The sequence below is a fragment of the Manis javanica genome, chromosome 1, assembly GCF_040802235.1.
Source record: "Manis javanica isolate MJ-LG chromosome 1, MJ_LKY, whole genome shotgun sequence".
In the NCBI taxonomy this organism is placed as follows: domain Eukaryota; kingdom Metazoa; phylum Chordata; class Mammalia; order Pholidota; family Manidae; genus Manis; species Manis javanica.
The window spans coordinates 162999779-163022117 of NC_133156.1; the positions used below are offsets into that span (position 1 = coordinate 162999779).

At 37.6% G+C, this 22339-nt stretch overlaps 1 protein-coding gene across 4 annotated transcripts in view; it reads right to left on the bottom strand.

Annotated features, from left to right (window-relative positions):
* VWA3B (von Willebrand factor A domain containing 3B) overlaps nucleotides 1-22339 on the bottom strand; it is a 206573-nt gene that overhangs the window by 59486 nt on the left and 124748 nt on the right. For all 4 annotated transcript variants that reach the window (XR_012132934.1, XR_012132935.1, XM_073240008.1 and 1 more), the window contains exon 15: nucleotides 1354-1484. Coding sequence is in view for 2 of the 4 variants with exons in the window: in XM_073240008.1 (XP_073096109.1) it covers nucleotides 1354-1484 (131 nt within the window). In the remaining 2 variants the exon portion in view is untranslated. The remainder of the gene's footprint in view (nucleotides 1-1353; nucleotides 1485-22339) is intronic.

Genomic DNA, 22339 nt, shown 5'->3' on the forward strand with positions numbered 1-22339 from the left:
GCATCCCGATTTGCCTGGTGCATGATTTATGCTCAATCAATGTTTGATAAAAGAAGGGAGAGGAGAGTTAGGGACTGTAACACTTTTTCATCCGGCAGAAAACTAGAACAAAAAGTTTGTTTTAAACTGTGGCTTAAGTCAGTGAATTAACTTTTCCTAATATTGCCTTAAGGAAGTATAGAATCATTGCATCTGTGGAATGAGGTATTGCATTTTATTCTTTATATGAACCCAGAGCTCTTCTTACATGTCAGGCATGCTGTCATTTAATCCATCCAACTCTATAGCTAACATGTTATAGATAAGGAAATTTAGGTTCAGCAAGGTTAAGTAACATGGTGGGAAGCCTGGATTAAAACATTTCTTTACATGACTCTAGAGGCTGCCCCATCCAGACCCTAAGAAGAAATATAAAAAAAACAAGAAAGCATCTAATCAACTACTCGGTCAACTGACCAAGCGATAGGGGGTCTTTTTGTCCTGAGATTTAGTTTGATTAAACAAAGGGAAGAAGACAAGTTGAGGTATTGGATGAAAGTACAGAGAAGATAATTTATACTGAAATTCTGCCATTTATTTGATTCTTAGTTGATTTGTGAAAATTCTCTGAATTAGATCTGAGCTTTCCCAAATACTTAAAAAATGTTGTAAAATCTCATTATAAGATTTTTTAAATCTTTTTACTAACTCCATGTGCATGCCCTGCATGCAGCCCATATCAATGTTTAATTTGCTAATAGGAAGACAGTGAAGTTTGAGAAAGAAGAAATTCTGATTAATTAATGTATTTTCAACTTCTTTCCATTTTGCTATCACTCTTAAATAAAAAGGCATCCTCCTGAAAGGGCATTTATATGAAGCTACGATACCTGAATATCTATACAATGTTAAATTATTTTAATAAGATTTAACACACTTTCTGAGTGTTGGGAGTTTAGATTTTTGTTTTAAAATTACTAGAGACATATTAGTCTACAGGTGGGGAAATCAGAATGTAGGTTTCAAAGATGAGGAAACTGAGACCCAGAGGAATGGACAGGTGGGGAAAGAAGTCAAGGATTCATCAAGGTCACGGAGGGTGACGTCTGGACCCTGGTTCTCCTCATCCCTCAGTCAGATCCCCTCCACTGCACAGTGCTCCTGCTCCGCTCTGCCACGGCCCGGACTGGGTGGGGTGGGCAGGGGGTGCCTCTGCACACTGGATGGAGATGAAACGTAACCCTGCTCTGAAGTGCCACACAGGGATTTCAGAACTTTCATAAAAACGTAAATACATGGCCTCTTTAAGCCAATCTGAGAGCAGAGCCTGAGAGGACCCCAGTAATGGGAATACGGGCAATACCGCACACTCACTTATTATCTCCTTGCTTCTCTCCATTGTACCACCAGTCCATGATCAAGGACTCTGAATAAAGGTTTTGCACCTTCTCCAGGTCATTGTGCCCCTGCTCCATTTCCTTAATTAAAAGAGTGAGATCTTCATTCTACCCAAATAAGAAGGGAATACATTAAGATATTTTAAATTTCAAGCATTTCTAACAGAAAACCAACTGTATCAGGAAAAGAAGAATCTAAAGAATTTCATGTAGCTATATTATTCCATTTTAAACAGCTGTATTGAGGTATAATTCACACACAATAAACTGAAGTATGTGAAGTGTAGCATTTGAATAGTTTGATCATCACAACTATGAAATTACCACTGCAATCAAGATAATAAACATATTCATTACCCTGAAAAGTTTCCTTATGCTCCATTATAAATCTACCCTTTCCCCTATTCCAAACCTCCTCTCCCCCATTACCAAGCAACTACTCACTACTTTGTCACTATACATTAGTTTCAATTTTCTAGAATTTTATAAAAATATAATCAACAGTATGTACTTTGTCTAGCTTCCTTCAGTCATATAACTATTTTGAGATTCACCCATATTGTAGCATGAATCAATAGTTCACTTTTTATTGCCCAGTAGTAGTATACTGTATTCTGAATATCAAAATTTAGTCACCTGTTGGACACTTGAGTTGTTCAAAGAGCTGGGCTATTACAAAGTTATGAACAATTATGTACAAGTCTTTGTATGGACATGTGCCTTCATGTCTCTTGGGAAAATTATCTAGGAGTACAATGGCTGGATCATATGGTTGGTGATGTGAAACTTTTAAAGAAACTACCAAACTGTTTTCCATATTGATTGTGCTAATTTACTTCCCACTAATGTAGGAGTTTAAACTGCTAATATAATGTAGTACCAGTTCCTTCACATCCTTGTAAACATTTGGTATTGTCAGTTGTTTTAATTTTAGCCATTCTAACTGCTATAAAGTGGTATCTCATCATTGTTTTAATTTGTATTTCCCTAATGACTAATGATGTTAAGCATATTTTCACATTATTTGCCATGCATATATCTTCTTTGGAGAAGTATCTATTCAAATCTTTGGTTCATTTTTTTAAGTTTCCTCATCATTGAGTCTTAAGAGATCTTTATATATTCTGGATACAAGTCCTTTGTTAAAAATACAATTTGAAAGTATTTTTCCCCCATCTATAACTCATCTTTTCATTATCTTATCATTGTCTTCTAAAGAGAAACTTCCCATTTTTTTTTTACCAATGATTAATGACAAACTGATTTAATAAATTATGGTGCATCCATTCGATGTATGAACTTGGAAAGGTGTAGAAGACATACTGTTAAGTGAAAATAAGCAAGTGGTAGAATAATATAAAGAACATATCACGTTTTTGTAAAAAGCAAAATGAAACTCTAAATAGATAATTCTTTGTTTGCATAAGCATAGGAAAAGTATGGAATGATACACAATATGCTAATAGCAGTTATGTAGAGAGGAGGAAGAAAGGATTTAAAATCTTTCTGTAATTCAAATTGTTTAAATTGTTACAATGAGTGTGTATCATACTTTTTTTTTTTTGAGGGCATCTCTCATATTTATTGATCAAATGGTTGTTAACAACAATAAAATTCTGTATAGAGGGGTCAATGCTCAATGCACAATCATTAATTCATCTGAAGCCTAATTCTCGTCAGTCTCCAATCTTCTGAAGCATAACGAGCAAGTTCCTACATGGTGAACGAATTCTTACATAGTGAATAAATTCTTACATGGTGAACAGTACAAAGGCAGTCATCACAGAAACTTTCGGTTTTGATAATGCATTATGAACTATAAACAATCAGGTCAAATATGAATATTCGTTTGATTTTTATACTTGATTTATATGTGGATCCCACATTTCTCCTTTTATTATTATTATTATTTTTATTTTTAATAAAAAGCTAAAGTGGTAGGTAGATGCAAGATAAAGGTAGAAAACATAGTTTAGTGCTGTAAGAGAGCAAATGTAGATGATCAGGTGTGTGCCTATGGACTAAGTATTAATCCAAGCTAAACAAGGGCAGCAAAACATCCACGGATGCAGAAGATTTCTCTCAAAACAGGGGGGGTGAGGTTCTGAGCCTCACCTCTGTTGATCCCCAATTTCTCACCTGATGGCCCCCCTGCGACTGTGCCTGTCTTAGGTTGTTCCTCCCTTGAGGAATCTTACCCGTCTCTGGCTAACCAGTCATCTTCCGGGGCCATACAGGGAAATGTAAAGTTGGTAAGTGAGAGAGAAGCCATATTGTTTGCAAAGGTTAGCTTTTTACTTCTTTGCAGATTTATGCCCTGTGGCTTCTATGCCCAGCACTTGTCTCGAGGTATCTTTACCACCTGGAGGAATTATGATACTCGGTAAATTCGATATGAGGCACGAATTCTATTTAAGGGTTGTAATTAGGAAGGAAGAAGAAAAGCTATAGAGGTAGCATATGGAAGAAAACATGGGAGGATTGATTATTTCTTTGACATATCTTCTTGTAGAGTACCTTAAGCATGTATAGGTTTTAAACTACTAACGAACTTGCACACACATATTAACATAATAGGAATATGGTGACATAAACAATGAAAATCTATAATTACCAGCCATCTCCAGTGGAGCCAAGAAAACCAGTTAGGCACCCTAGGCATTTGTGAAAATTTGTCTATGATATGATGGATATTGTCCAACTGTACTTGAACAGTCTGAGAGAAATCAGACAAATTAAAGCAGCCCATTTCTGGGATCTGTTCACATCCCATATGTTCTTTTAACCGTAGATAGTCTATAGTCATAAGATTTTGGAGTGCTACAACTTGCACCCCTCCCAACTCCTGGTTGAGTTCCAACAGTACAGATCCGGTCAAATTCGTTGTCTCACTGTATGCACATGCCAGCATAGACATCTCCCTCTTCATTTCAATGGCAAGTCCAGGAAATGGTGGGGTGGATGCAGCCACAACCGCAGCATCATCTGGATCCCTGTGGAGGCTTTTTGATGATCATCCCCCAGCACAAGTCCTCCAGAGAGTGCTGATGCCAGAAGCTCCTCCTCATATCATATCTTAGTTCATTTTCTGGGTATCCAAGCTAGGCCTTGATCTTCTGCATAGAAACAAACAGACCCTTTGCCCACACTTTGACATGCCCTCTATACCACTGTGCAGAACTCAATGGAGGTCAGCACAGAGGAACTGCTTTTTTTTTTTATTATTAAGAGAAAGGAATATGATCAGAAAAGAGTACCTCCATAGCTGATCATCTGACACCCTTTAAGTGATCAACATTAAGGATATTTAAAGCATGTGTTGATCTTTGATTTACCAATAGTTTTATTCCATCAAGGAGTAATCCCCCCTTCTTCCTTCCTTCCTTCCTTCCTTCCCTCCTTCCTTCCTTCCTTCCTCCCTCCCTCCCTCCCTCCCTCCTTCCTTCCTTCCTTCTTTCTTTCTTTCTTTCTTTTTTTAATCTTTAATCTACACTTACATGAAGAATACTATGTTTACTATGCTCTCCCCTATATCAGGTCCCCCCTAAAAACTACATTACGGTTAATGTCTATCAGCTTAGCAAAATGTTGTAGAATCACTACTTGTCCTCTCTGTGTTGTACAGCCCACTCTCCCCTTTCTCCCTCCACCCCCATGCATGCTAATCTTAATACTCCCCTTTCTCTTCCCCCCACCTTATCCCTCCCTGCCCACCCATCCTCCCCAGTTCCTTTCCCATTGGTACCTGTTAGTCCATTTTTGGGTTCTGCAATTCCGCTGCTGTTTTGTTCCTTCAGTTTTTCCTTTGTTCTTATACTCCTCAGATGAGTGAAATCATTTGGTATTTCTTTCTCCGCTTGGCTTATTTCACTGAGCATAATACTCTCCAGCTCCATGCATGTTGCTGCAAATGGTTGGATTTTTCCACTTCTTATGGCTGAGTAGTATTCCATTGTGTATATGTACCACATCTTCTTTATCCATTCATCTACCGATGGACATTTAGGTTGCTTCCAATTCTTGGCTATTGTAAATAGTGCTGCGATAAACATAGGGGTGCATCTGTCTTTCTCAAACTTGATTGCTGCGTTCTTAGGGTAAATTCCTAGGAGTGGAATTCCTGGGTCAAATGGTAGGTCTGTTTTGAGCATTTTGATAAACCTCCAAACTGCTTTACACAATGGATGAACTAATTTACATTCCCACCAGCAGTGTAGGAGGGTTCCCCTTTCTCCACAGCCTCGCCAACATTAGTTGTTGTTTGTCTTTTGGATGGCAGCCATCCTTACTGCTGTGAGGTGATACCTCATTGTAGTTTTAATTTGCATTTCTCTGATAATTAGCGATGTGGAGCATCTTTTCATGTGTCTCTTGGCCATCTGTATTTCTTTTTTAGAGAACTGTCTGTTCAGTTCCTCTGCCCATTTTTTAATTGGGTTATTTGTTTTTTGTTTGTTGAGGTGTGTGAGCTCTTTATATATTCTGGATGTCAAGCCTTTATCGGATGTGTCATTTTCAAATATATTCTCCCATACTGTAGGGTTCCTTTTTGTTCTATTGATGGTGTCTTTCGCTGTACAGAAGCTTTTCAGCTTAATGTAGTCCCACTTGCTCATTTTTGCTGTTGTTTTCCTTGCCCGGGGAGATATGTTCAAGAAGAGGTCACTCATGTTTATGTCTAAGAGGTTTTTGCCTATGTTTTTTTCCAAGAGTTTAATGGTTTCATGACTTACATTCAGGTCTTTGACACATTTTGAGTTTACCTTTGTATATGGGGTTAGACAATGGTCCAGTTTCATTCTCCTACATGTAGCTGTCCAGTTTTGCCAGCACCATCTGTTGAAGAGACTGTCATTTTGCCATTGTATGTCCATGGCTCCTTTATCAAATATTAACTGACCATATATGTTTGGGTTAATTTCTGGAGTCTCTAATCTGTTCCACTTGTCTGTGGCTCTGTTCTTGTGCCAGTACCAAATTGTCTTGATTACTATGGCTTTGTAGTAGAGCTTGAAGTTGGGGAGTGAGATCCCCCCTACTTTATTCTTCTTTTTCAGGATTGCTTTGGCTATTCAGGGTCTTTGGTGTTTCCATATGAATTTTTGAATTATTTGTTCCAATTCATTGAAGAATGTTGCTGGTAATTTGAGAGGGATTGCATCAAATCTGTATATTACTTTGGGCAGGATGGCCATTTTGACGATATTAATTCTTCCTAGCCATGAGCATGGGATGAGTTTCCATTTATTAGTGTCCCCTTTAATTTCTCTTAAGAGTGACTTGTAGTTTTCAGAGTATAAGTCTTTCACTTCTTTGGTTAGGTTTATTCCTAGGTATTTTATTCTTTTTGATGCAATGGTGAATGGAATTGTTTTCCTGATTTCTCTTTCTATTGATTCATTGTTAGTGTATAGGAAAGCTACAGATTTCTGTGTGTTAATTTTGTATCCTGCAACTTCGCTGTATTCTGATATCAGTTCTAGTAGTTTTGGAGTGGAGTCTTTAGGGTTTTTTATGTACAGTATCATATCATCTGCAAATAGTGACAGTTTAACTTCTTCTTTACCAATATGGATTCCTTGTATTTCTTTGTTTTGTCTGATTGCCGTGGCTAGGACCTCCAGTACTATGTTAAATAACAGTGGGGAGAGTGGGCATCCCTGTCTGGTTCCCGATCTCAGAGGAAATGCTTTCAGCTTCTTGCTGTTCAGTATAATGCTGGCTGTGGGTTTATCATATATGGCCTTTATTATGTTGAGGTACTTGCCCTCTATTCCCATTTTGCTGAGAGTTTTTATCATGAATGGATGTTGAATTTTGTCAAATGCTTTTTCAGCATCTATGGAGATGACCATGTGGTTTTTGTTGTTCTTTTTGTTGATGTGGTGGATGATGTTGATGGATTTTCGAATGTTGTACCATCCTTGCATCCCTGGGATGAATCCCACTTGGTCATGGTGTATGATCCTTTTGATATACTGTTGAATTCTGTTTGCTAATATTTTATTGAGTATTTTTGCATCTACATTCATCAGGGATATTGGTCTGTAGTTTTCTTTTTTGGTGGGGTCTTTGCCTGGTTTTGGTATTAGGGTGATGTTGGCTTCATAGAATGAGTTTGGGAGTATTCCCTCTTCTTCTATTTTTTGGAACACTTTAAGGAGAATGGTTATTATGTCTTCTCTGTGTGTCTGATAAAATTCCAAGGTAAATCCGTCCGGCCCCGGGGTATTGTTCTTGGGTAGTTTTTTGATTACTGTTTCCATTTCTTTGCTTGTAATTGGTTTGTTTAACTTTTGTGTTTCTTCCTTGGTCAGTCTTGGGAAGTTGTATTTTTCTAGGAAGTTGTCCATTTCTTCTAGGTTTTCCAGCTTGTTGGCATATAGGTTTTCATAGTAGTCTTTAATAATTCTTTGTATTTCTGTGGAGTCTGTCGTGATTTTTCCATTCTCATTTCTGATTATGTTGATTTGTGTTGATTCTCTTTTTCTCTTAATAAGTTTGGCTAGAGGCTTGTCTATTTTGTTTATTTTCTCAAAGAACCAGCTCTTGGTTTCGTTGATTTTTGCTATTGTTTTATTCTTCTCAATTTTGTTTATTTCTTCTCTGATCTTTATTATGTTCCTCCTTCTGCTGACTTTAGGCCTCATTTGTTCTTCTTTTTCCAGTTTCAATAATTGTGATGTTAGACTATTCATTTGGGATTGTTCTTCCTTCTTCAAGTGTGCCTGGATTGTTATATACTTTCCTCTTAAGACTGCTTTCACTGCGTCCCACAGAAGTTGGGGCTTAGTGTTGTTGTTGTCATTTGTTTCTATATATTCCTTGATCTCTATTTTGATTTTTTCATTGATCCATTGATTATTTAGTAGCATGTTGTTAAGCCTCCATGTGTTTGTGAGCCTTTTTGCTTTCTTTGTAGAATTTATTTCTAGTTTTATACCTTTGTGGTCTGAAAAATTGGTTGGTAGAATTTCAATATTCTGGAATTTACTGAGGCTCTTTTTGTGAGCTAGTATGTGGTCTATTCTGGAGAATGTGTCATGTGCACTTGAGAAGAATGTATGTCCTGTTGCTTTTGGATGTAGAGTTCTATAGATATCTATTAGGTCCATCTGTTCTAGTGTGTTGTTCAGTGCCTGTGTGTCCTTACTTATTTTCTGCCCGGTGTATCTATCCTTTGGGGTGAGTGGTGTGTTGATGTCTCCTAAAATGAATGCATTGCAGTCTATTTCTCTCTTTAGTTCTGTTAGTATTTGCTTCACATATGCTGGTGCTCCTGTATTGGGTGCATATATATTTAGAATGGTTATATCCTCTTGTTGGACTGAGCCCTTTATCATTATGTAGTGTCCTTCTTTATCTCTTGTTACTTTCTTTGTTTTGAAGTCCATTTTGTCTGATATTAGTACTGCAACCCCTGCTTTCTTCTCACTGTTGTTTGCCTGAAATATGTTTTTCCATCCCTTGACTTTTAGTCTGTGCTTGTCTTTGGGTTTAAGGTGAGTTTCTTGTAAGCAGCATATAGATGGGTCTTGCTTTTTTATCCATTCTATTACTCTGTGTCTTTTGATTGGTGCATTAAGTCCATTTACATTTAGGGTGACTATTGAGAGATATGTACTTATTGCCATTGCAGGCTTTAGGTTCGTGGTTACCAAAGGTTCAAGGTTAGCTTCTTTAGTATCTTGCTGCCTAACTTAGCTCGCTATTGAGCTGTTATACACACTGTCTGGAGATTCTCTTCTTCTCTCCCTTCTTATTCCTCCTCCTCCATTCTTCATATGTTGTGTGTTTTGTTCTGTGTTCTTTTTAGGAGTGCTCCCATCTAGAGCAGTCCCTGTAAGATGCCCTGTAGAGGTGGCTTGTGGGAAGCAAATTCCCTCAGCTTTTGCTTGTCTGGGAATTGTTTAATCCCGCCATCATATTTAAATGATAGTTGTGCTGGATACAGTATCCTTGGTTCAAGGCCCTTCTGTTTCATTGCATTAAACATATCATGACATTGTCTTCTGGCCTGTAGGGTTTCTGTTGAGAAGTCTGATGTTAGCCTGATGGGTTTTCCTTTATGGGTGACCTTTTTCTCTCTAGCTGCGTTTAAAACTCTTTCCTTGTCCTTGATCCTTGCCATTTTAATTATTATGTGTCTTGGTGTTGTCCTCCTTGGATCCTTTCTGTTGGGGGTTCTGTGTAATTCCATAGTCTGTTCGATTATTTCCTCCCCCAGTTTGGGGAAGTTTTCAGCAATTATTTCTTCAAAGAGACTTTCTATCCCTTTTCCTCTTTCTTCTTCTTCTGGTACCCCTATAATACGAATATTATTCCTTTTGGATTGGTCACATAGTTCTCTTAGTGTTGTTTCATTCCTGGAGATCCTTTTATCTCTCTCTATGTCAGCTTCTATACATTCCTGTTCTCTGGTTTCTATTCCTTCAGTGGCCTCTTGCATCTTATCCATTCTGCTTATAAATCTTTCCAGGGATTGTTTCACTTCTGTGATCTCCTTCCTGACATCTGTGATCTCCCTCCGAACTTCATCCCATTGATCTTGCATTTTTCTCTGCATCTCATCCCATTGCTCTTGCATTTTTCTCTGCATCTCTGTCAGCATGTTCATGATTTTTATTTTGAATTCTTTTTCAGGAGGACTGGTTAGGTCTGTCTCCTCAGGTGTTGTCTCTGTGAACTTTGTCTGCCTGTAGTTTTGCCTTTCCATGGTGATAGAGATAGTTTGCAGAGCTGGTACGAGTGACCGCTGGAAGAGCTTCCCTTCTTCTTGGTTTGTGGCCTTCCTCTCCTGGGAGAATAGCGACCTCTAGTGGCTAATGCTTGTCAGCTGTGCGCAGACAGGGCTTCTGCTACCTGCCCGTTTGCTATGGAGTTTATCTCTGTTGTTTCTGTGGGCGTGGCTTGGCTGGGGCTGCTCCTCCAAAATGGTGGAGTCCCATTGGAGGGGTAGCGGGCGGGAAGCTATTTATCTCTATAAGGGGCCTCTGTGCTCCCCATTGCCCAGGGGGTTAGAGTGCCCAGAGATCCCCAGATTCCCTGTCTCTGGTCTAAGTGTCCTGTCCTGCCCCTTTAAGACTTCCAAAAAAGCACTCTCCAAACCAAAACAACAAGAGCAACAACAAAAGAGGAAAAAGAAAAAAAAAATGGAAAAAACACGCGATTTTCTTTGTCCTCAGGCAACCGCTCACTGGTCCTGCTGCCCTGCCTCCCTAGCACTGGTGTCCCCGTCCCTCCAAGGCCTCGAAAAAGCACTCACCAAAAAAAAAGGGAAAAACGCGACCCTCTCCATCCCCCGGCGCTGGTCCCAGGCATCCACTCACCGGCCCTGCCACCCTGCCTCCCTGGCACTGTGGTCCCTGTCCCCCTAAGGCCTCCAAAACGCACTTGTCAAAAAGAAAAAAAAAGGAGAAACGCATGATTTTCTTTGTCCTCAGGCGCCGGTCCCAGGCACCCGCCCACTGGTCTTTCTGCCCTGCCTCCCTGGTATTGGGGTCCCCGTCCCTCCAAGGCTTCGAAAAAGCACTCCCCCACAAAAAAGGGGAAAAACGCGTGATTTTCTTTGTCCTCAGGCGCCGGCCCCAGGCTCCTGCCCACCGGTCCCGCTGCCCTGCCTCCCTAGTATTGGGAAAAATGCGCGATTTTCTTTTTCCCCAGGTGCCAGTCTCAGGCACCCGCTCACCAGTCTTGCTGCCCTGTTTCACTGGTATTGGGGTCCCTGTCCCTTTAAGGCTTCCAGAAAGCACTCGCCAAAAAGAAAAAAAAAGAAAGGGGAAAAACGCGCAATTTTCTCCGTCCTCAGGAACCGGTCTCAGGCACCCGCCCACCGGTCCTGCCGCCCTGCCTCCCTGGCATCCGGGTCCCCGTCCCTTTAAGGCTTCCAATAAGCACTCGCCAAAAAAAAAAACCACTCAGGTTTCTTTCCACCCGCCGGGAGCCGGGGGGAGGGGCGCTCGGGTAACGCCAGACCGGGGCTTGTATCTTACCGCCTTCGCAAGGAGCTGGGTTCTTGCAGCTGTGGATGTGGTCTGGATGTTGTCCTGTGTCCTCTGGTCTCTATTTTAGGAAGAGTTTTCTTTGTTATATTTTCATAGATCTATGTGTTTTTGGGAGGAGATTTCCACTGCTCTACTCACGCCGCCATCTTGGCTCTGCTCCGAGAAACTTTCCATTTTGATCAAGTCCATTTTATTAATTTGTTCTGAAATGGATCATGCTTTTAATACCCCATTAAAGTTTTTTTCTTTTTGTCTAATACAATGTCACAAAGTGTTTTTTCTGTGTTCTCCTCTAGAAGGAGAAAAATCTACATTTAATGTTTAGATCCATGAACTATTTCGAATTAATTTTTGAGTAGTGTGAGGTCTGGATCAAAGTTCATTTTTTGCATATGAATATACAATTGTTCCAATACTATTTCTTGGTAAATAAAACTATATCCCTTCTCCATTGAATTATCTTTGAATCTTTGCCTAAAATTAATTGTCCACATGTGTCAGTCTACTTCTGGTTTCTCTATTCTATTCCATTGATCCATTGATCTGTATGTCTATCTTTAACACCACTGTTTTGATTACTATAGCTTTATAAGTCTTGAAGTCAGGTAGTGTTAGTCACCTACTCTATTTTTCTTTTTCAAAGTTGTTTTGGCTATTCTAAATCCTTTGCATTTCCACAGAATCAGTGGGTCAATTTTTACATAAAAGCCTGCTGGGATTTTGATTGAGATTGCAATGAATCTACAGATCAATTGAGAGAGAATGGACATCTTAACCCTGTCATATCTTCTGACTCACAAAAAAATTTTCTGTCAACAATGTTTTGTAGTTTTCAGTGGCAGGCCTTTCACTTATTTTCCGTACGTATTTCATATTTTTTATGTTACTGTAAATGAAAATTTTTATTTCAATTTTTTATTGTTCTTTGCTAATACATAGAAACAAAATTCATTTTTTGTATATTGACCTTGCATTCTACAATCTTGTTAAATTCACTTACTAGATCCACTAGTTTTTTTGTATATTCCATCCAATTTTCTACATAGATAACCATGTTAAGAGAAAATACAGTTTTACTTCATTTTTTCCAATCCGTATGCCTTTCCCAACCATCCCTGTTTTATTGTACTAACTGGAACTTCCATTATACTGTGAAATAGATGTGATGAAAGTAGGCATCTTGTCATTTCCTTGATATTAGAGGGAAAGCATACAATCTTTTACCATTAAAGTATGATGTTAGCTGTAGATTTTTCAGATGCCATTTATTAGATCCAGGAAGTCCATTCTTTTCATATTTCACAGAGAGCTTTTATTAGAAATCATGCTGGATTTTGTCAAAGCCTTTTCTTCATAAATTGAGATGACTGCAAAGTTCTTTTTAGTGTGTTCATATGGTTAATTGCATGTTGGTATTCAAATGTTAAATCAACTTCGCATTTCCAGGATAAACCCAACTTGGTCATTATGCGTTAGACTTTTACATATTATTACTGTCCAGAATTTTTGCATCTATATGCATGAGGGATATTAACCTATCAATTTATAATGTATTTGTGAGGTTTTGGTATCAGGTTAATGGGTTAATGTTAGCCTTATGAAATGAATTGAAAAATATCCTGTCCTTTCAATTTTCTGGGAGAGTTTGAGTAGAATTGATATTATTTTCTCCTTTAAATGTTTGATATAAATCAGCAATGAAGTCATCTAGGTCTGGAATATTCTTCGTGGAAAGGTTTTTAACTATAAATTCAATGCAGGATTGTATTTCTTCTTGAGAGTTTTGGTAATTTGTATCCTTTGACCAATTTACGATTTAATCTGAGATGTCAAATTTATTATATTTTTTGTTTTACCAATAAATTGTCCTCTTAAAAATTAAAACTTTTTGCTCAGTGAAATAAGCCAGGTGGAGAAAGACAAGTACCAAATGATTTCACTCATCTGTGGAGTATAAGAACAAAGCAAAAACTGAAGGAACAAAACAGCAGCAGACTCACAGAATCCAAGAATGGACTAGTGATTATAAAAGGGAAAGGGGCTAGGGAGGGTGGTGGGAAGGGAGGGATGAGGGGATTAAGGGGTATTATGATTAGTGCACATAATATAGGGGGGCCACAGGGAAGGAAGTATAGCACAGAGAAGACAAGTAGTGACTCTATAGCATCTTACTATGCTAATGGTCAGTGACTATAATGGGGTATGTGGTGGGGACTTGATAATGGGGGGAATGTAGTAACCACAGTGTTGCTCATGTGAAACCTGAGCATAAGATTGTATATCAATGATATCTTAATAAATATATATATATACATGCAAAAAAAAATTAAACATTTTCAGATAAATTGTAGATTCACATGCAGTGGTAGTAAATAATACCAAGAGATTTTATGTATTCCTCACTCAGTTTCTCCCACTCAGTTTAACATCTTGCAAATCAGTAATATAATATCATAACAAGGATATTGACATTGATACAATCTGCTGATCTTATTCAGCTCTCCCATGTTACTTGTCTTCATCTGGGTGTTATGTATGTGTGTGTGTGTATATTTGGTTGTACACAATTTTCTTACCTGTGTAGGTCTGTACACCTACTACTGTAGTCTAAATGCAGAACATTTCTATCATCACAAGCTATGCTTCATGTTGCTCTTTCATAACCACTCCCACCTCCCTCCCTCTCATACTCTTCCCTACACTCTTCCCTAACCCTTGACAACCTCTAACCTGTCCTTTATTTCTAAAATTTAGACATTTTAAAATGAATGGAATCATATAGTATATAACCTTTTCCCCTTAGCAAAATTCCCTAGAGATTCATTCAAGTTGTTGCACACATCAAAAATTTATTCTTTTATTGCTCAGTAGTACTCCAGGATATGGTTGTACTATACTTGTTTTGCCCATTCCGTTGTCAAAGCAAATCTGAGTTATTTGCAGTTTTTGTCAATTCAAATAAGATAGCTATGAACGTTCAAGTACAAGTTTTTATGTGAACTTGTTTTCATTGCCCAAAATATATGCCTATGAGAGCAAGAACTGGGTCATTTAGTAATTAAATATTACTTTTTAAGGAAACTGTCAACCTTTTTCCAGAGTGTATGTGTCATTTTACGTTTCCACCAGCAATGTATTAATGATTCAGTTTCTCCTCATTCTTGCCAGCACTCAATTTTGTCATAATTTATTTTAGGCGTTCTGATAGGTGTGTGGTGATATCACATGGCAGTTTGATTTGCATTCCCTTAACAGTAATGACATTAAACACATTTTCATATGCTTATTTGCCATCTGCATATCCTCTTCTATGAAATGTCTGTACATGTGTTTTGCCTATTTTCTGACTGGGTGGTTTTTGTTGTTGTTGTTTTACTGTTTTGAGAGTTCTTCATATACACTAGATAGTAGGCCTTTGTCCAATATGTGATTTGCAGATACTCTGTCTAAGTCTATAGCCTGTCTTATCCTCTTAGTAGGGTCTTTCACAAAGCAAAAGGTTTTAATTTTGATGAGGTTCAGTTTACCAATCTTTTCTTTTATGGCTCATGACTTTGGTGTCAAGACTAAAAATTAATTCCCTGGCCTGAGGTCCTTGAGACTCCCACACCACCATATTTCTCTCTAGAAGTTTTATAGTTCTACATTTTACATTTAAATCCATAATTTATTTTGAGTTAATATTTGCATGGAGTGAGGTTTAGATTATTTTGCCTATTAATGTCCAATTGCTCCAACCATTTGTTGAAAACAGCTCTTCTTCCACTGAATAACTTTTGCACCTTTGTAAAAAATCACTTTGGCATACTATGTGGATATATTTCTAGGTTCTACATTGGCCTATGTGTCTATTCCTCTATCAAAGCCATAGTGTTTAAAGTAACATAGTTGATTAAAGCAACTACACAGTAAGCCTCAATGTCATATCCAATGATTGCTCCCACTCTATTCTTCTTATGCAAAACTGTTTAAACTTTTCTAGGGCCTATGACTTGCTATGCAAATAGAATAAACTTGGCTATGTTTATTAAGAACCTCTCTGGGATTTTTATAGGAATTGTATTAAACCTAGGGATCAAATAGGGAGGAACTGACATCTCCAATATGTTGAGTCATCCAATCCATGAACATAGTATGTCTGTCCATTTATATATATTTTCTTTGATTTTACTTTAGCATTTTATACTTTTCAGTACAAAAATTCTGTACATATTTTAAAGTACAGAACTATTTCATTTTCCTTGGAGCAACTGTAAGTGGTATATAACTGTTAATTTTGACTTCTGTATATTAACACTTCACCAAAATGTGGCTGAATTTTGTGTATTCATCTTACAACCATTGACCTTGCTGAACTTGCTTAATAATTCTAGTTTTTTGACCCCTTGGAGTTTTCTACATAGACAAGATGTTACCTACAAGTAGGGAAAGTTCTATTTCTTCCTTTCCAATTTTTGTATGCCTTCTATTTCTTTTCTCAACTTGTTGCCAAGGATAGAGTTTCCAGTAGTATGTTGAGTAAGAGCAGTGAGAATGGATACACTTGCCTGCATGGCCTTAAGAAGAAATTATTCAATGTTTCACTATTAGGTATGATTTCAGCTATAGGTGTTATGCTGATGCAAATTGAGGAAGTCCCATCTATTTCTATTTTTCTGAGTTTTTTTTATCATTATGGATATTGGATTTGGTCAAGGTTTTTTCAGCACAATTTGATATGATCATATAATTTCTCTTCTTTAGCCTGTTGATATGTTAGATCACACTGATTGATATTCCAGGGCTGAACCAGCCTTTTTTATCTGGAATAAATCCCCCTTGGTCATGATGTATAATTCTTTTAATACATTGCTGGATTCAGATTTCTAATATTTTATTCAGGATTTCTGTGTTCATGATGGATTTTAGTTGGACCTTAGTTCTCAACTATAATTTTATATTTGTCTATTCCTCCTTTTAGCCCTGTCAGGTTTTGCTTCATGCATTTTTTTAACCTGAAGAGAGTTTATGATTTAAACTGGAATAGACAGATAACCTTAAAATGATAAGATCACAATTTTTTTTGCTGACAGTAGTGGAATTGGAGGGCTTATATCCAAGTTATATGAGTTATAGAAAATACAGAAAATTCCAGGCATGCATATGAGAATTGCAATCTATAAATTTCAATGCTACCACATTTTCTTATTCCTACATCTTCTTTCTGCAACCACTTTTTTACTCGTATTTTTCTATCCTCTTCCATCCCAAACCCCTTTAATATTTTCTTATTTTTTTACCATCACTTCTTTCTTTCTTTTTTTTTGGTATCATTAATATATCCTTACATGAACAACACTATGATTACAAGATTCCCCCCATTATCAAGTCCACACCACATACACCATTAGAGTCACTGTCCATCAGTGAAGTAAGATGCTATAGAATCACTACTTGTCATCTCTGTGCTATACTGTCTTCCCCGTGCCCCCCCCACAACATTACGTGTCCTAATCGTAATGCCCCTTTCCCCCCCTTATCCCTCCCTTCCCACCCATCTTCCCCAGTCCCTTTCCCTTTGGTAATGTTAGTCCATTCTTGGTTTCTGTGAGTCTGCTGCTGTTTTGTTCCTTCAGTTATAGCTTTGTTCTTATACTCCACAGATGAGTGAAATCATTTGATACTTGTCTTTATTTGCCTGGCTTATTTCACTGAGCATAATACCCTCTATCTCCATCCATGTTGTTGCAAATGGTAGGATTTGTTTTCTTCTTATGGCTGAATAATATTCCATTGTGCATATGTACCACATCTTCTTTATCCATTCCTCTACTGCTGGTCACTCGGGTTGCCTCCATTTCTTGGCTATTGTAAATAGTGCTGTGATAAACATAGGGGTGCATATGTCTTTTTCAAACTGGGCTCCTGCATTCTTAGGGTAAATTCCTAGGAGTGGAATTCCTAGGTTAAATGGGATTTCTATTTTGAGTTTTTGAGGAACCTCCATACTGCTTTCCACAATGGTTGAACTAATTTACATTCCCACCAGCAGAGTAGGAGGGTTCCCCTTTCTCCACATCCTTGCCAACATTTGTTGTTGTTTGTCTTTTGGATGGTGGCCATCCTTACTGGTGTGAGGTGATATCTCATTGTGGTTTTAATTTCCAATTCTCTATTAGTGATGTGGAGCATCTTTTCATGTGTCTGTTGGCCATCTGAATTTCTTCTTTGGAGAAGTGTCTGTTCAGATCCTTTGACCATTTTTAATTGGATTATTTGCTTTTTGTTAAGGTGCATGAGCCCTTTGTATATTTTGGATGTCAACCTGTTATCAGATATGTCATTTATGAATATATTCTTCCATACTGTAGGATGATGACTTTTTGTTCTACTGATGGTGTCCTTTGCTTTTTAGTTTGATATAGTCCCATTTGCCCATTTTTGCTTTTGTTTCCCTTACCCAGGGAGATATGTTCATGAAGAAGTTGTTCATGTTTATGTCCAAGAGAGTTTTGCCTATATTTTCTACTAAGAGTTTTATGGTTTCATGACTTAAATTCAGGTCTTTGATCTATTTCGAATTTACTTTTGTGTATCGAGTTAGGCAGTAATTCAGTTTCATTCTCTTACATGTAGCTGTCCAGTTTTGCCAACACCAGCTGTTGAAGAGGCTGTCATTTCCCCACTGTATATCCATGGCTCCTTTATCATATATTAATTGACCATATATGCTTGGGTTAATATCTGGACTCCCTATCCTGTTCCACTGGTTTGTGGGTCTGTCCTAGTGCCAGTACCAAATTGTCTTGATTACTGTGGCTTTGTAGTAGAGCTTGACATTGGGAAGTGAGATCCCCCCAGCTTTATTCTTCCTTCTCAGGATTGCTTTGGCTATTTTGGGTCTTCTGTGCTTCCATATGAATTTTAGAACTATTTGTTCCAGTTTGTTGAAGAATGCTGTTGGTATTTTGATAGGGATTGCATTGAATCTGTAGATTGCTTTAGGCAGGATGGCCATTTTGACAATATTAATTCTTCCTACCCAAGAGCATGGCATGAATTTCCATTTATTAGTATCCTATTTAATATCTCTTAAGAGTGTTTTGTAGTTTTCAGGGTATAGGTCTTTCACTTCCTTGGTCAGGTTTATTCCTAGGTATTTTATTATTTTTGATGCAACTGTGAATGGAATTGTTTTCCTGATTTCTCTTTCTGCTAGTTCATTGTTAGTTTATATGAAAGCAACAGATTTCTGTGTATTAATTTTGTATCCTGCAACTTTGCTGAGTTCCGATATTAGTTCTAGTAGTTTTGGAGTGGAGTCTTTAGGGTTTTTTATGTACAATATCATATCATCTACAAACAGTGATGGTTGGGCTTCTTCCTTAACCATCTGGATTCCTCGTATTTCTTTGTGTTGTCTGATTGCCATGGCTAGAACCTCCAGTACTATGTTGAAAAAAAGCAGGGAGAGTGGGCATCCTTGTCTTGTTCCCAATCTTAGAGGAAATGGTTTCAGCTTCTCACTGTTAAGTATGATGTTAGCTGTGGGTTTGTCATATATGGCCTTTATTATGTTGAGGTACTTGCCCTCTATACCCATTTTGTTGAGAGTTTTTATCACGAATGCATGTTGAATTTTGTCAAATGCTTTCTCAGCATTTATGGAGATGATCATGTGGTTTTTGTTCTTTTTGTTGATGTGGTGGATGATGTTGATGTTTCGAATGTTGTACCATCCTTGCATCCCTGGGATGAATCCAACTTAATCATGGTGTATGATCCTCTTGATGTATTTTTGAATTTGGTTTGCTAATATTTTGTTGAGTATTTTTGCATCTATGTTGATCAGGGATATTGGTCTGTAGTTTTCTTTTTTTGTGGTATCTTTGCCTGGTTTTGCTATTAGAGTGATGCTGGCTTCATAGAATGAGTTTGGAAGTATTCCCTCCTCTTCTATTTTTTGGAAAACTTAAGGAGAATGGGTATTATGTCTTCTCTAAAAGTCTGATAAAATTCAGCAGTGAATCCATCTGGTCTGGGAGTTTTGTTCTTGGGCAGTTTTTTTGATTACTGATTCAATTTCATTTCTAGTAATAGGTCTGTTTAGATTTTCTGTTTCTTTCTTGGTCAGTCTTGGAAGGTTGTATTTTTCTACAAAGTTGTCCATTTCTTCTAGGTTACCCAGTTTGTTAGCATGCTTCATGTATTTTTAAGTTGTATTGGTTGTCCACACACACTGAGGTTCTTTATGTATTGCTGGTAGGTTGATCCTCTTATTATTATATACATTTTCTTTGTCTTTGCTCTGAAGTCCTCTTTTTTTAGTTATTAATATATCCAATCCAGGGTTTTATTTATATTTACATAGTATGCCTTTTTCCTTCTGAACCTATTTCATTATACTTGGAGAGTTTCTTGTATGCAGAAAGGTTATTTTATCCCTCTCTGCCAGTATCTGTCTTTTGATTGATGTAAGTAGACCATTAGATTTAAAGTAATTATTGCTATATTAGCATGTACTTAAACTATTTTAGTATTTTCTACTCTTTTTCATTGAATCACTCCTTTGCTTCTCTTTTTCTTGCCTTCCTTCCTTTGTTCCTTCCTTCCTTCCTCCCTCCCTCCCTCCCTGCATTGCTCTGACCCTCTCTCTCTCTCTCTCCCCCTTCCCTTCCTTTCTTTCTTGTTTATTTGTACTGTTTTTTAGTGTTTCTCTTCATATTGTTTCTGTAATGGTTTCTCTGGATATAACAGCATATGTACATGACTTATAACAGTCTACTTAACATTTACTACTTCAAGGGAAATATGGAAAGTTCATTTCCATTTAGGTCCCTTTGCCTTCCTCACTTTTAAATATCATTGTGTTGAGTATCAGAAGTGTTATAATTTTTACTTCAATCATCAAATATGATTTACAAATCTCATGAGGAAAGTGTATTTACTAAATTTTGCTTTCTTCCTGATGATCTAAGATGTCCTGTTTTATCATTTCTTATTTCTTCAAGAATTCCTATAGCCAATATGAAAGCTCTTCTAGAAACAAATTCTTTTAATTTTTATTTGTCTGAGAATATTTTTATTTCCCCTTCATTCCTAAAGGATAGTTTTGTCCGATACATAAAATTTGTGGTTGATGGTTCTTTCCTTCCCACACCTAAAAACACTGTACCACTTCTTTTTTATTCTCTTTGGTTTCAAAGAAATCTTCTGCCAAATCCAATGTCAATTTGGTGTCATTTCTGTTAGTCTGTGCCTTCAAGATCTTTGTCTTTGATTTTCAAATGTGTTATCTTGGCATGGATTTCTTTGGGTTTATCCTGTTTGGAGTTTACTCAGCTTCTTGAATCTATACTGTTATATCTTTCACCAAATTTGTGGAGTTTTCAGCTATTATTTCTTCATGTAGTCTTTCAGTCCCACTTTCTCTTCCCTCTCCTGAGGAACTCTGATGACACTGATGTTGGACCTTTAATTGTCCCACAGATCTCTGTGATTGTGTGTTTCCAGTCTATTTTCTCTTTTGTTCAGATTGGCTTGATTCTATTGTCTGACCTCAAGTTCGCTAATACTACCCTGTCATCTCCTCCACCACTGAGCCCATTCAGGGAGTTTGATATTGTATTTTCAAGTTCTATAATATCCATTTGGAAATTTTTATAACTTGTACTTCTCTGCTGAGATTTTCTATTTGTTCATTTGTCTCCAGACACTTTGTAATTGATTGTTAAAGCATTTTTATGACAGATTCTTTAAAATTATTGTCAGGTTATTTCAATATCTGATTCATCTAAGCATTGCTATCATTTGACTGTCTTTTCTCATTCAAGTTGCAGTTTTCTTACTCCTGGCATGATGGGTGATTTTTCACTGTATCGTGGACATTTTGTCTATTGTGTTACAAAGCATTAGGCCCTATTTTAAATATTTTATTTTAGGTGTCAGTCACCATACTTAAGTATAGGATGTGGGATTTGTCCTACTTTGAGGGGCTTTTGCTCCAATGGCAGTTGAATCTTCAGGGACTTTTGATATTATTATGGTCTTCTTTATTAATCTCATGTTACTGGAGCTCCTACTGATTCCTGCTGGTGTTGCCTGAGAAGACAGCAAGGGTTTCCCTTAATCAAGTTTCCATGTGTTTCTTGGTGCTTCTACTGCTGTCCCCCTGGTGTCCCAAGTCACTGGGTACAGTAGGAAGGTCCTTGGCTCACAGGGATAAAGAGGTTTCCTGATTTTCTCTGGCTGGGTCTCTCCTGCCTACTCTTCCCATTCACTCTGGTATCTCTGTGCAAAGGAGGAAGGTCTTGGATCTGTGAGGACAAAGAGACTTCCTAGACTGGAGTATTTATGACTGTGTCTCTTTGGCTAGTTCTGCCCAACAATTTCAGTAAATATTTTTCTAGTATACTTTTTATATGTTTGGGGACTTTTATAGCTAAATTTCACTATAAATTTTAATGTATAATTTTTATAATTTATAATGAATTTCTCTATAAATTTATAACTTTACAGCTAAAATTCACTATAAATTTCAGGAGGCTTAACTCTCTTTTTGTGGGACAGTTATCTACACTTTGTTCACAGAAGATCTCCTAAGGGTAGAGGGTTAACAGTACTGAGTAGCCCCCACAAAGCACTGCCTCCTTTGGTTCTGTTGATGCTGGATAGGGTTGGAGACTCATCTCCATTGAGGAAGGACCACAGTAGAGTTAGTCCCATTTCACATTATGTAATTTATTCTTATGCTGGTGGGTGTTGTGGAGGCTCAGCTCTCTGTCAACCCTCCCTCCAGGAATAGAGGAAAAATAGACTGTTGCCTATCCCCAATTCACACTTCCTTTCTCATTTTCATTGATGCTGGGTGTTGTGGAAGCTCAGCTCTTGCTGAGTCCCACTGACATGACATTAAGGCTGTGGTGAGGCATAGTAAGGACTAGTCGGTGCTGTTTGGTGGAGTACAGGCCAGCTTGCCAT